The sequence below is a fragment of the Suricata suricatta genome, chromosome 1 (genome assembly GCF_006229205.1).
Source record: "Suricata suricatta isolate VVHF042 chromosome 1, meerkat_22Aug2017_6uvM2_HiC, whole genome shotgun sequence".
Lineage (NCBI taxonomy): Eukaryota > Metazoa > Chordata > Mammalia > Carnivora > Herpestidae > Suricata > Suricata suricatta.
In genome coordinates, this window is record NC_043700.1 from 133,698,231 (window position 1) to 133,713,817 (window position 15,587).

General features: G+C 41.6%; 1 protein-coding gene across 1 annotated transcript in view; it reads right to left on the bottom strand.

Annotated features, from left to right (window-relative positions):
• FRAS1 (Fraser extracellular matrix complex subunit 1) overlaps window positions 1-15,587 on the bottom strand; it is a 273,045-nt gene that overhangs the window by 204,708 nt on the left and 52,750 nt on the right. The window contains exons 14-17 of the mRNA XM_029951708.1: window positions 9,288-9,431; window positions 5,209-5,349; window positions 3,462-3,602; window positions 1,960-2,136 (exon numbers count right to left, since the gene is read on the bottom strand). Of these exons, the coding sequence (XP_029807568.1) occupies window positions 1,960-2,136; window positions 3,462-3,602; window positions 5,209-5,349; window positions 9,288-9,431 (603 nt within the window). The remainder of the gene's footprint in view (window positions 1-1,959; window positions 2,137-3,461; window positions 3,603-5,208; window positions 5,350-9,287; window positions 9,432-15,587) is intronic.

Below are 15,587 nucleotides of genomic sequence, written 5' to 3' on the forward strand. Positions count from 1 at the left end.
TATAAAGGGATTCCCAGAAAACTCCCCTTTGTCAAGGATGCTTCCTTAAATCCAAGATGTTCCAATCCTGCAGTATTACGATGCTGTGCTCTTGCCTCTTCAGCAACCGTAACACAGTAGCCCCTGGATTTAGGGCATAGATACTGGAGTCAGGCTGACTTAGATTCCACTGGACTCTCCTCTGGGCTGGCCTCATGACTTTGAACAAGCTACAGCCTTAACTTTCAGAAGCCTCCATTTCTTCTCCTCTAATATAGTTGTCCTCCTAACCCCATAAGGTACCACAGTTATGTGAAAAACGAGTAAGGCTCTTCACCTAGTACGTGGCTTATGGTGTGTACCAAATCAACAGTAGCATTATCCTCTCGCTGAATAACCCTGGTCACCCTAATTTTTATTTTTGACTTAACTTTACAAATGTTAAGGATTTCTGTTTCTCTTTTCTGATCCCTCTTCAAATTCCCTATTTTTTCATTTTTAATATAGTGTCCAAAATTAAAGGAAGAGTCTAACTATGCTGAGTGGCCTGGGAAGATTTCTTCTTGATTTCTCCCAGGGTCAGAGAGGGAAAGCTGTGTGGTGTATGCCTTGGGAAGGCACTGGGACTCTTAGCAATAAAGATTCCTGTATTTCAGAAGTGGTTGTGGAAACAGCCATGAGAGTTTAAGAGACCACAGAGAGTTAGGCAATGCATATGTGGGTAGAAATCAGTGTATTTAGAGAGTGAAGATCCTTCCCCTAATTTCTGGGCACTGGGCAACTTCCCTGGAGCCTGGTGCATCCCAGAGAACAGAGAATTACCTCTATAATGTTCTTGAACACCTGAGTATTTGGACTGAGATTTATTACAGTTGAGCATAAGGCTTTACAATTTACCAAGAACTTTCACACCCCTAACCTCTTTTGATTTTGGCAAAAAGCCCATGTGAAAAACAATCATCCCTATTCTAATGCTGTGATTGCAAAGGCTCAGAGAGCTTAAATATCTGCCCTGGGGTCTCTATATTCCAAATCTGCATACTTCCTACTATGTCATAGGACTCGCTGTGTTAAAATCTTTTAACTTAACCTTGAAATCAATCATTTCCATGTGAGAGTATATTCCAGTGTAACATTGGATGTTCTAGGATACAAAATTAAATCTGCGACATGCTTAACAGTTACGTGGTAAAAATAAAAGCTCAAGCTTATGCACAGGGAAAGACTTGGGTATATTATAGCAAAATGGTAAAAGCAATTACCCAAGTGGTAAATGGTGGTAGATGATGGGCAGATTATCTTTCTGCTTTTTCTATACTTAAAGTTTTCTTTAATGAACATATGTTATGCTCACAATGAAAAATATGAGTATCGGGTTTTTTTCAAGTAGCTTGAGAGTCAAATAATATACCCAACAGCAAGGCAACTTCGTATAAGAGCAGAGAGGGGCTCCCCAACTCTCCCCAAAATTACATATATCTCCCCTTGATCTCCTCAACCACTCACAGATGATCCAGCTATTGAATCAAATTATTCATGATGGCATCAATTCTCTGTAGATGATATGCTAAGGCAATGGCAGGAATCACTTCTAAATTTTGACAGAAGTCCAGATTTTGCCCTGAAGGGGCCAATTCATATTCAGAGTAGCAAATCAGAAGAAATAATAAATGGAATTTTACAATGAGCACTGGGCCTTTCTTAGCTACTCATACTGTCTATGAAATAATTCCTGTCTGGAACTTCTTAGAATGTAGCTTTGGGGACAGTGGGGTAAATGGAACCAGTTTTTTAAGATCATCTGTTATTCACCAAGGGAAGGAGAACATGAGTGGGGTCTCCTTTGCATATCAGTCTTCTGCTCCATCCATAAGCATCCTGGAACAGTTCTTATGTAAAAACAAAGGTCTTCTGGCTTTGGTCCCACCTCCAGCAAAGCCCATAAGCTACCTAACATTTCCTCAAATCATGCTTCCTCACCTTCACAAAGTCCAGTGTTCTCCAAGTAAAACTGGGCTCTGCACTGGGACAGGCACACACCAGAAGTGATGTTCACCCCAGAGAGCTGGTCAACTTGCAGTCCTTCATTGGGCTTCTTACACTGGGCACAGTGAGAGGGCTCTGGACCCACACAAGTGAGGCAAGAGGAATGACAGGCTGCCAATAAGAACAAAATGCAGAAAACAATCCAAGGGTCATATATATGTTACAACCAAGGGGAATCACTAATTAAATCTAAACAACTTAGAAGAGTTCACCAGATACATCCTATCAGAAAATTGCCTTCTAGTGTTCTATGTAGAGCACAGGGTGATAATACTCATGAGAGGCACAGTGAGAGTAACGTTAACTGGTCACATCTCTCAGGTTCTGTAAGAGCTGTCAAGATAGAGTATGAAAAAAACTCAGCAACCTAGACAATATTAGCTTGGGTCTCCAGATACACATTCACTGAATGATGTTTTAATATCATGGCCTCAGTTTTTATTGAAGATTTTAAGAAGCACTCATACAAAGGCCATTACTATATTTTTTGTAAAGATAGTTGTTGCATTATTGTCCACTGTGTCATCCATCACCCACCATATAGGTGTCCAGGCAACAGACTCTTCCTTGAACTTATGTGAGGAAAGGCAGCTTTTCTAGACCAGGAAGAATCCCCTTTGGAGGAGCAAAAAGAATTTGACAATCCATCACAGTTTCTTGTTTTCCTTGGCTACTGATTGAAATCTGAGGCAGACAGAGTACTGGAAATATTTCATGCCCACATTTTGATATAATCAACTCTTTATGAGAGTTCTTTGATATACTAAACTTCAATACAATTAACTCTAGAAGAGTTCCTTAAAAGATTTTCTAAATTTTCTTTTTCAGAGTATTTATTGAGGTTACACTGTTTTAAATATATTTTTCTTGTAATTGTTCCCAAAATCTTTTCCAAGGTGCCCTACCATATAACTAAACATAAATTAATTTCACTTAATTAAAGTGTTTGCTCCCAATGTTCTAGTTTCAAAAGGCAATGATCCTGCCCTCCCAATAAGCCCAAAGCCTTGTTGGCAAACAGCTATTAAAGAATTTTCATTTTACTTAGCCAGAGGAATTGCTACTCAGTTTGCTTTGCTATCTCATTAACAAAAAAAGTTCTTCAGGGGAAAACAATAAAGACAAAAGAAAAAAAACGATTAGCAATGCTAAGAGAACAGGAAAAAGGAGGAAGAGTTTGGTTTCATCTTAATGTATGGTAAAGGAAATTATAGTCCTTTCAAGAATGGCCAGAAAAATCATGAACTTTTGGATGTCATCACAAATATTCCAATGTGATTTTTTCAGAGTATCCCTTGGCAATGAAAAAAAAAAGCATATACCGTATGCATAGCCATATAAGATACACTGTAGGGAAAAGTGCACTGAAAAGTAACTTAAATCTTTGCCCTTGTGATGGGAAAATCTCCTAAGAATAAAGATAAAACCAACAGTACCTCTGCAGACCCCATGGTCAGGGTAGAAACCTTCTCCACAGCTGGACAGGCAGTGGCCTTGGTGCAGAGCCTGAGGGTGGATGCAGGCTGTGCAGTGAGAGGCCATGGGTCCAGAGCAGCTGGCACATGAATGATGACAAACTGAGGAAGAGAGTGAGAGAGAACGATGGGACCCAGGACTAGAGAATCTCCTCGCCTGGGATCCTTTTCTGCAAGGAACCCCCTCCTGGGTCACTCTTAATACCTTCATCCGTCATACCAAATCAAGGAGAAAGAGGTATGAGGAAGGGTTATATTACCAGAACTGCCCACAGTGCCCATTTATCCATCCATGTTCTATTATTTATTAGCTACCTTTTATTTAGTGTTTGTATTAAATGTTTTACACATATTGCTGCATTTAGTCTTCATAGCAATTTGAGGGTTTGCAGATGAGAAAACTGAAGTCTTGGGAAGTTAAAAAAATTTACCCAAGATCACAGAGCTAATTAGCAGCAGAGCTTGTATTTAGCCCTAGGTCTATCTGAACCTAAAACCCTGAACCTGAATAGGGAAGAGTGGAAAGCTTATCTGTCCAAGTGCTAGGAGCACTGGAATTTTGGCTGACTAGTCTACTAACTTATCTATGCCCTTAGCCAAGTCAGGGTTTCTCAGGCCTAGGTTTCTTGGAACATGCACAGTGAGGCTGGACTGACTGGTCATTTAAGATACTTCTTGGTCTGACAGTATAGGATTTTAAGTAAGAATTATATCAAACAATCTGTCCATTACATATGACTAATGTCAGGCATGCATCTTTGCTGCTGCGGTCCTAGGTGGTAACAGTGGGCCACCTCTGACTCTAAGTTACAGATATTACCATGGCCTGTCCTCAGGGACAGGATTGAGATACTAAAAGACTCTAGAGAACAATGGGCAGGAGCTGGGAGAGGGGAGTGTGGAAGTGGATATTGGGAGCAGGATATTGCAGAAAAGAAATAAACACTGGGTGAGTAAAGAGGTTGGCAGACAAGAAGGAGGTTGATAAGTCAAGGCTGTGAGACAGATCTAAATATTCTACCACTAACCCACATTACAGGTAGAAGTGAAAATGTGTATGCTTGTTTTGGAGGAGGGGGCAATCAAGGTGTCTCAGGCAGCAATAAGGTCCCAGAGTTGCCTGAAAGGAAAGACACAAGTCCAGCATATATAAGTAGAAACTTATAGTCTAAAACAGAAATGTTTCATAGTTAAAGTTGTATGAATCTGAAAGAAACAATACATATAGTATATAAGATCAAATTTTCAATAAATACAGTAAATACAGATGTCAGCTTTACAAGCCATCAAACTTGTTTTTTATTGTATTTTTGTGGTGTGTCATAGAGGCCAAAATATGTATTTGTAAATGCCATCTAAGTTATGATCCTGTTGTACCTACAACCTAAGTTAGTGAGGGTTTATAAGTACACAAGGACTATATGAAGATCTTAAAAATGTTCTTAGCATTGAAAAGGACCAAATGATCTCTAATGATGATTGGTATGCATAAGTACTTTACTTAATCACTCAAGTTCCCCAGTGCCCACCCACATCATCGACTCCCACACCAAATACATACAAGTTCTATAATGAAAAAGCTATTCCTTTTAATTTGACATTTTCTCATCATACACACAACTTCCAAAATGAGCACCAAGTATTGTCAAATGTGTTAAACACTTTTAGATGATGACAATGATGACAACAATGATTACCCATGCCTTACCTTTGCATCTGCCGGTGACCTCAGCATAGTACCCACTAGGGCATTCAGCACTGCATTTCCCATCATGCAACACTGTCTTCTCAGCACAGGTAAGACATCTGGGACTATTAGGACCACAGCTTTTACAGGATTGGTCACAAGCTAAGGGGGAGGGAAACCCACCAGAGAATGTCAATAGTGAGCACAGGGAGCAGAGAAGTCTATTCTTTACAATGTCCACAGTTGGTATTAACATGGCAACCACATTCTCTGGCTGCTCAGCTGAGTTCTGTTTTCTTGACTCCAACATTTCAAAGTACTCTGTACTTTCTGTTTTCATAGTTGAAGTAGAACCAGATAATTGTTCACTGAACTAACCGTAACATAGCTGCTAGGCACACCTACCAGGGTATCCAATTTAATATAGGATTTAAAGTCAAAATGGCCTTGAGGGTGGGGATGCCAGTCCAATTGGAGTTGAAGATATTCTCAAACTCATTAATAACCAGAAAAATGCAAATTAAAATGGATGTCCCAGTATATCTATTAACCAGGGGAAAAAAATCTGAAGCTTGATGATAATGCCACATAGTGACAAGGATGTGGAGACGAGATAACCTTCACACTTAAGAATAAGCTACCTGGCACTCCTTAGTGTAATGAAGGATATACAGAGATAAGAAACCAATGATTCTCCCAGATTATCCATCCCAGGGAACCTTCCACACAGGTTCATAAAAGGAAGTGTTTGAGGCTGTTCACTGGTGCTCTTTAGTGACAGTGTGGGGATGGAGGGAGGTGGGGAATCCCTCATGGACAGTGGATGGGTGAGCTAGGGGGGATGCAGACCAGGAGTACTATGCAGCAGCGAGAAACAAAGGGCTAGATGAGATAGCAACATGGCTGACTCGTAAACCATGATGCTGAGTGAACAAAGAACAGCATGAACTCTGTGACACAGTATCATGTAAGGGGGGAAAAGGCAAATACATGCAAAAGAATACCCATTTTGCATGAGACCATAAAACCAAAAAGATAAATAAATTAAAATAGTTGCCTTGGTGAGGAAGGGAAATGAATATAAAAGGAAGGAAAGAGAGAAACAAAAGGAGAGGAGAAAGGAAGAGAGAGAGAGAATGGCTAACAGAAACCTCTGAGCTTACTTTGATTTACTGTTAGCTAGAGCCAAAAAAGCCCTTCAAAATAGCACAAGTACTTAAAAGACTAAAGAATGAGGAGGTTTTTGTCCTTTGAATTTCCCCACCCTTTACATCTAACATTTGTAAACCTCAAAGCACGAACCACCAATGAACTTGGTTGTTGTAAATTCTTTCAGCCAGGGCATACCACCGTTTATGACAGGTTGTACTGGATTTTTCTCAGCACTTGACTTTGAGATTTCTACAGATATGGGCTGCTCGGTTAAAAATTATTAAACCAACACCAGCCGGTCTTTATCTTGAATAACACTGACTTGAACTGGAAATAAGTCAGCATTATCAGCATCAGACATTTTAATTAACATTCTGATACCAATCAGTGACTTGGTTCACTGATGTTTGAGAAAATATTTATACAAACACTTCTGAAGGCATTTGATACAAACTCAGGGAATGCTAAAAATTTTATGAAAAGTGTAAACTCCAGTCTTTATCAAAAGGCCTGTTGGTATCAATGGTATCACAAAGTCTTGCATTATGCTAAGCAAATGGCAGGCGTTCAGTAATTACCTGTTGATTAATTGACTGGCTGGCTGGATAATGTCAACAATGGTCCATCCTCGTATCTGCAAGATTTTTTTTCTGATGCTTTGTTTCAAAATGTATACAGATAAGATTCCATATGGACATTTCCCTTCTAAGCCACCTGTTCAGTAGTCTTCTTTTTTAATTCTTCCAGTCAGCAAGGAGCTCTGGCTTTCTTCATCCAACTTCTCAGCCCAAGTAGATTTCTACCCGTCACCGCCTCAAAGTTCACACTAAACCCTCCTTTTTTTTTTTTTTTCAAGCTTTCCTTTTAAATACGTGCTTCCCCAGCAAGTGATTTCTCAATCCAGATAATATTATCTCGGTAGCAGGTCAGTGTCACCACCCCTCATCAGGGACAGTAGCCAGCCTCCTTGGGGACTTACAAGCTAAATGCCTTTGGATTAGTGCAAATTTGACATCTGCTGACCTTTAGAGAATGCATCTGGCTTAATTGAGCAGGAAAGTGATCCTGGCAGAAAAAAGATTAAAATGCTCAGGCTAACAGCAGCTTGGTCCTTCTTCCCTTGTTCTCTCCTGAATCTACACTAAAGCCACCTGTGACTTGTCCATATCAAGTGAGATTTCTCACACCAGTGATGCTGACGGATCTCTGCACAGCTTTAAGCAAGCCGCTGCCAGGGGCTGTCTCACTTCCCTAAGACAAGTGGATTTGTCAAGTCCCAAAGATCATCTCATTTTGTTGTTACCCTGCTCAGTAAACAAAACGAGGACAATAACTCAAGGAAGTTTTATGGGCTGTACATTTTTATTGATTTAGTGGACTTTGTTAAAAAAAAAGTCATCACAGCTTTTCTGCAGGTATGACCATCACAGTAAACTCAATTCAAACCTTTCATTCACTGTCAGGTGCCTACCTGTGGACTTGGCAATGTCCACAAGGCAGTGGCTGACCTAAAGACTGACAGGAAGACAGGGAGGAAGGGGGAGAAAAGGATCATGGGAGTCAATAATGAGAAGAAGGGAGGGAAAAAGGGCAGAGGTGCATAGGGAGGTATCTCGTTATAGCCAAAAGAGCAGTTGGGAGGCAGACAAATGTAAAGCCAGAAGACCTAGGCTTGAATCTCAACTCTGCCTCTTATTAGCTATATGTGATCTTAAGCGAATTTCTTAACCTCTCTGTCTCCTCTGGAACATGAGAATGGTAAAAAAAATAACCATCTCCTGAAACCATTGTGAGGAATAGATACCAAAACAGCACTTAATCTGTGCCAGACACTGTGTTAAATGCCTGCCTATATCAATTCAGTCCTCTCAATAGCCTTCTGAGCTGGGTGTGTGTTAGTTTTCTGCTGCTGCTGCTGTGACAAATTACCACAAACTCAGTGGCTTAAGATAACACAGATTTATTATTTTACAGCTTTAGAGGTCAGAAGTCCCAAAGCCAAGGAACCAGCAGGACAGCATTCCTTCTGGAAGTCCTAGAAGCAGATCCATTGCCTTGTCTCTTCCCAGATTCTAGAGGCTGCCTGGATGCCCACTGCCCCATCTCGGCATTGCCCTGACTACTGCTTCTGTCTCAGACCTCCTTTTCAGACTTCTACCCTTCTGTCTCCCTCCTCTAAGGACCCTTGCAGTTAACTAGCCCACCTGGATAGTCCAAAGTCTTCTCCCCATCTCAGGATTCTTAACTTAATCACATCTACAGAGTCCCTTCTGCCATTTAAGGCAGCATAGTCACAAGTTCTGGTTATTGGGACGTAGACATCTTTGAGGGGCCATTAGTCTGTCTACCACAGCTGCTACTATTCCCCCCATTCTACAAAAGGGAAACTGACACATGGAGAGATTATGTAACCTGCCCAAGGTTATGCTCTTCCCCCCATACTTTCTTGCCTTTCAGTGGGTTAATGTTTATAAAGCACTTGGAAGGAAACACTAGTCTGGGTTAACTCTTCCTGTCATGCTGTGGGCATTAAAAGTGGAATGCACAGTAACTGCTTCAGCTCAAGCCAGGGGCCGACACAAAGGTGGGTCCGCCTTTGGCTGGTCTAAGAATGTCTTTATCTTTACGCATACGCAGTCTGGGACTGTTGAAGAGTTTCAGAATTGGAGGAAGGGAGCCCCGCTCCTCTCCCTACAGCTGAGAGTCTGAAGCAAGCAGCCTGAATCTCACATTAGGAGGCTGGGATGAACACCCCAACCTAACAACTGTTGAGAAGTGGGGGTGTTAAGGACGATCCTGCCAGTGTTTTGTAAACTACTAAGACATTGTCAATGCTCCTAGCCATTTGCATATTTGTGGAGTAAAAGATGGTTCCAATTTGAATAAAACAAGGGATGCTGGAAGAAAAGAAAAAAAAAGATGTCTGGCATGCAAAGCCGGGCACTTACCACTGCAGACGCCCTGCTGGTTGTAGAACCCGAGACCACAGCTGCTCTCACAGCTGCCCTCCCTCAGCACGTGGAGTGGGTCTCTGCAGCCCAAGCAGTGCTTCTCTGTTGGACCCCAGCAGGCAGCGCAGGACTCATGGCAGACTGCAGGCAAACAGCAAAATCAGTGAACAATCTATAGTGGAATGGCTGGTTGTAATTTTTCTTTCAAAGATTTTAGAATTTTTAAGGAGGATGCTGGTGCCTTCCTTCCTGAATCACTATGCACATATGTGTACCCCAGGAGAATAAAAACACCCCCCACCAAAAATAACTATTGCTGTTGGCCAGAAGTACAACTTCCATAAATTATTGCTAGGAGACTTGGAACAGGAAAGCAGAGACTTTTGAGTAATGAGAATCAGAGGGAAGGGGATCATAATTTTTGAGACAAGGATGGTCTGTTTCATGAAATCCGATGGTCCTCCATCACCTTGCCACCTTGCCTTTTCTAACCATACAATGACGTGTTGACCAGATCACTGTTCCTATGTCTGACACCATCAAGAATCAGGAGGGATGCCATGTACTCTTGTCCTCAATTAGGCCTTGAAAGAACTGGTATTTCTGGATTTTTACTGTTCTCTCCCCTTTCCATCTCTCTCTTCTCTCTTTCTGTCTCACCCCCACCCTTTCCTTCTGTCCTTCCTCATTACTCTTCCCGTCTCCCTAGTCTCTGGTTTGCCCCACTAGCTTCTGCTCTGGGCATGTATCTTGAGGTGTCTTTCTCTTACAAGTTAACTTTCTCTCTTACAAGTTAACGTTCTAACCATACATTGTTCCTAAACTAGAGTTTTTCTTTTAACACTCAAAAAATGTACTTCTCAGGGCACCTTGGTGGCTCAGTTGGTTAAGCATCAGCATCCAACTCTTGATTTCAGCTCAGGTCATGATGTCATGGGTTGTGGGAATGAGCCCCATGTTTGGGATCCTCTCTCTTTCTCACTCCCTGCCCCATCCCCTGCTCTCTCTCTCCCTCTCAAAATAAATAAATATTTTTTAAAATGTCCTTCTCTTCTACATTTGAACTTTTTATTACTATTCAGGCTTGCTTCTCACCTTAGCATGTCTGCAAAGAGAGGCCTATTCTAAATTACTGAATATATTCAAATTCAGTTAACTGTCTATATGGCTAACACCAACGTATGCTTCCATTAATGCACCCTAAGTTTCAAAATGTTTGTTTCACAGTGCAGCACAATCTATTTTGCAGAGGTATTCATTCTGACCAAAATTGGTACAGCAAATTCCTTTGTTGATTGGAAGAGACTTGGGAACTATATACCTAACTAATTTAATTAGGTATCCCTTTAGAATCTGAAAAGAGTTCCTGCATTGAGAATCTCAAGATCCAGTCCTCTCCTCTCAGCTCTCAACTGCACAAGAAAGCCTTAATTTCAGACAACTTTTCTCCCTCAACAAATTTAGAGATAATTACAAATCCTGTTAAATGCCAGGAAGGACTCTTCGGTAAAGAATAACCATGGTATGGGTAAAAGGGGCAAGCTTTTGGTGGATCTGAATGATGAGAGGTGGCCAGCCTAGGCTTGCCTTGAAAATGGAAGGAGTTCAGGGGCTCAAAGAACTGAAGGCTGCTCCTGTGACTGAAGCTCATGGACACAGTGAGACCAGCAGGGCACAGAGGGGCACAGTGAGGAATGGTGGGGCACAGCAGACCAATTCGTGGCTGGAGGGATAGGCAGAGGCCCAATCAAACTCGACCGTGGAGATCATGGAAAGAAAGTAGGATTGTACCCTAATTGTAATGTGAGGTCATGAATGGAATTAAGCAAGATAGACACGAGTCATGATTTTTAAAGCTCTCTCTGGTACCATGTAGAAAGGGGTTAAAGACTTGTCTGCAGGCAGAGAGACCAGTGTGGAGTCCACTGCTCCGGCAGACAAGAGATGACAATAGCAGATGAAAAGCAGAGAGAGAAGAAAATTTACTTATTTATCATCTGGTTCCTTGCTAGTAAGCTTCATGAGGGCAAAATCCATTTCCCTTTAGTTTAACTCTGTGCTGAGCACACTGCTTGGTACTCTACATTTGGTACTTGGCTTATATTTGGTACATCTCATTTATATTTTATAAACATTACATAGAAACACTGTTAATATTAGGATAAGCTAGGGGCATCTGGGTGGCTCAGTCAGTGAAGCCTCCTGCTTTGGCTCAAGTAATGAACTTGCATTCACGAGTTCAAGCCCCGCATCGGGCTCTGTGCTGACAGCTTAGAGCCTAGAGCCTGCTTTGGATTCTGTGTCTCCCTCTCTCTCTGCCCCTCCCCTGCTCGCACTCCCTCTCTCTCAAAAATAAATAATCATTAAAAAAAATCTTTTTAAATATATTAGGATCAGCTACTAAAACTACTAATGTAGTTTTAGTATAGCTAAAGATGTGGATGCAAAGATCCCAGTAACAAATTCTACCATGAATATACATGAAATCTGCCTGTCATTCATTTATTCAGTTATCCTTCAATTACTGACTCTACTCATCATCTGAAGTGCCAATCACTGTTTGTGCCTCTGCCTTACCGTTGATTCAAAGCCATTACCTAAAAATAAACAACAAGAAAAACAAAAAAGCAAACAAAAAACCCAATTTCATTCCTAAGAAGGTATGCCAGGCCAATCTATCAATGTTCAGCAGAAGCATCGATCACATGCAAGGTGCTGTGCTAGCTTGTGGGGCCTTCCCAGCTAGCCACAGGTCAGACGTCTGCCAGCGGAAACATTTAAACCACCCCATTGCCTGAGCTCATTGGTAGCACTGTGCAAACTACACCAGGGAGCAAGTGCCCAAGAAAACGATGAGAAGTAAGACTAAAAAGACAACAAGGATGAGATCCCGAATGTCAGGCAGGCCAGGTAAGGACCTTGGGCTTCATCTGTAAAATTTTTAATCAATTTTGCTTCTTAGAGAATTTGCTCTGCAGTAGGAGAGGAGAGGGTAATTAACTCAGGATATTCTTGAGGGATGAAATCATCTTTGTCCATCGGGTGCAAAGGAGACGAGAAATTAAAGCACAACCCCCTAGTTCTCTTTGGGAATACGCTGATGGCAGTGTAGACCCTTAGGTGCACTGGCTTATAAAACTGTAAAAAATTGGGGCACCTGGGTGGCTCAATCAGTTAAGTGTCCAACTTCGGCTCATAGCTCATGGGTTTGAGCCCCACATCGGGCTCTGTGGTGACAGCTAACTCAGAGCCTGGAGCCTATCTTCGGATTCTGTGTTTCTCTTTCTCTCTTCCCCTCCCATGCTCTCGCTGTCTCTCTCTGTCTCTCAAAATAAATTAAAAAATAATAAGAAAGAAAGAAAGAAAGAGAGAAAGAAAGAAAAAGAAAATTTTAAAATCATAAAAAATACTTCCAATCTGGTTGGTAAATGGCTGTCATCCTGGTCTTTCCCTGATAGTCTGGTTCCATCCCTAGGAACCCTGCAACACACTCTGCTCCAGCACCTGAAAGGTCTGGCATAGGAAAAAGTCTCAGGTCTCCCCCCCCGTCCTTCTGATCAATCTGATCTGTGCCATACTACTTGTTACATATTTTTAACATTATCCCTAGTGCTGCCAATCAGAGCAAGGCCAAAGGATGAGAGGATGGAGGCTATAGGCTTAGGATGCCACTTAGGCCCATCACAAACTGAGCTGACTTAACATTTCAACCCTGTCATCTGCTATGTCCCTCGAGCAGGCCATTCTATGGAGCAGGATACCCTAAGCATGCCATCTGCCTGTCCATGGGTTCTGGATGCCCCGCACAGGATTCATGCAGTCAGCAATGCCTCCAGCTCCTTCCATAGCCCCGATAATCCTGCTTACACTCGAGAGGCCTAAGCTGTCACTACTTCTGTGAAGCTTTGTTGAACTTGTCCAAACAGTGAGTCACTCCTTCCTCTGTGTTCCTGCAGCATGTTGAACATTCTCTATGATATTTACCCTATTGTCCTAATCATTTGGTTACAAAATGATCCCTTTCAATGAAATGTAGTATCCTCCAAAATAGGGGCTATGTTTGAATCATCTTAAACCTCCAGTGTCCAGACTGATAACTTGTACAAAGCAACTACTCATTAAATGTATGTTAACTGAATACCCAGCAGATTTTTTTTACTGGTTATGAGGGGTTCATCCTATCAGTTACCTTTTACATGGAAACAACTAACTATGAGGTCATAGTCTGAACACATGATAACTGAAGGTAGATAATCTTGAGGTAGTAAATTTACCTAATAAATGCCGGAGTACCGATCTACTTATGATGACAACTATTTATGCCACATCTATACAGAGTACCAAACGTAAGGCCGGGCCACCTCTTTTTCATAGCAAACGAAAGTCATGTTCCATGGTTAGTCAAGACAGCAGAAGGGATTTGTATTTCTTCAATATAAGACTATACTGAGCTGTCATTTCCTTTTCATTTTGTTTTTCTTTTCTTTTTTTCCTTGAGCTATCATTCTTTATAATGACACACTCCTACTGTGTTTTGCGATTGATTTCTAATTTCTAACACTGAACATATGCTACTGCAGATAATCTCTTCTTCCAGGCTTATTTTACATGTGGCTTTTATTACACTTGGGTTATTATGAAAAATCGAAGGCCACTCCCTGATTTTTTACCATAATTTCTCTTAGTGATACATTTCAGGTCACCCAGGGTGTTTGAATTGTATATTGTGAAAATGTGGCAATAAATTTAAAAAGACGGCTAATGAGAGAAAACCATCTACTTATCTCACATGCAATAGATAATTTATTTAGGAAAGTCCCTGAATTTTCTGGAGCATAGCAAGACATGTGTAGGCTTGCTGAGCAATTAATTTCAAAATGAAAAGGAACGAATTACTTTTCTTTTGGCAATTCTATATTGAAACCCTACCCTAATAATAAGAAACTTCTTTTTGTTACTTGGTAATTTTGAAATAGAAGATTTCTGTAAGCAAATTTTAACCTGTGCATCTCTAAGCATAAAATGCATCTCATTTCCAAGGTAGTGTTAAAAGCACTTTCTGTGGGCCAATTCTCATCTTCCAGGAAGCTTTTTCAGACCTCAGGCAGTGGATCCGGACACACGTAGGCTCAGCCTTCAGTTCAAAACGCCTGTCAGGAATGAAAAGGAACCTTGGTCCCTCACCTTCCTCATGGCCTTTTGGAATAAGTTCCCCTGCCATTCCCAGGGAATTGGCACACTTGACAAGCAGACCTTTTGAGGTTCGTCAGTGAGGTTGAGTTCAGATTTCCAAACTGCTAAGGGGGTTTCCACTCACAACTACACAGAAGCAGCCCAAGCGGCAGGCACAAACAGCCATGCCACCCGCAAGTCAAATCCCTTCATTTCGTCACAGATCCATTTTGTAGCAACTGATAGCTTTCATTCTCATCACACAAATGACTGGGAAATACTTGCCAAGTGCTAAAGTATTATCAGGAGAGAGTGGGTAAGAAGCACTTGTTGAATGAAAACGTTTTCTATCTTACACTCATTTTCCCTATTCCTTGCTTTCCTACCCTGGAAAGTGGGAATAAGCTTCATTGCCACTAACTGACAAGGATCCAGCGAGATGACACATTTGAGAATGCAGAGAACATGGTAGGCGGTGCAGTGCGTGCCATACCTGGGGAGACCTAGTCCATGTGGCTTCAACTGGTGTCAAAAGCTCAGTAATTATAAAGCGAACAAATGAAAGTGCAGCAGGAGACAGGAGAGGAAAGGACTGAAAAGACTAATGGGAAAGCAGGTTCACCTAGAAAGGAAGTAAACAGAACTGTCGGAAATCATTCCAGCAGTTAAAAGAAGGGGCTCCAGCCTTTTACATAGGACTCAGACTTGAAAGTTCTTCCTTTGCGATCTCTACAGCACATTAATAAAAGCCCTTTGGAAAGTGACTGAGAATAGGTTGGTGAGGGCTTGAGGGGAAGTCCAGCAGCTGGACAGACTACTCTCCTTTCCCCCATCACAGCCCCACAGGAGGACAAGGTTACTTGTTTAAGAAGCCTAAATGCCAGACAAATTTAAAAGGAAAGCAAGTTCATGGGAGTAATCATCATTTTTTTATCCTTTTACTGCAACCTTCTCTCTCCTCCAGGCTCGGTCTCCACCCCCAGCCCTCCTCCCTGTGCCAACGGAAAACCTTATACTCTGAAATGGCACTATCTGGTCTCCAGACATTCCAAAAAGCCTTTGGTACTTGAGAGAGCACACATAACAGAAAAAATACAAATACATGAAAAAAAAATCCTTAGCCTC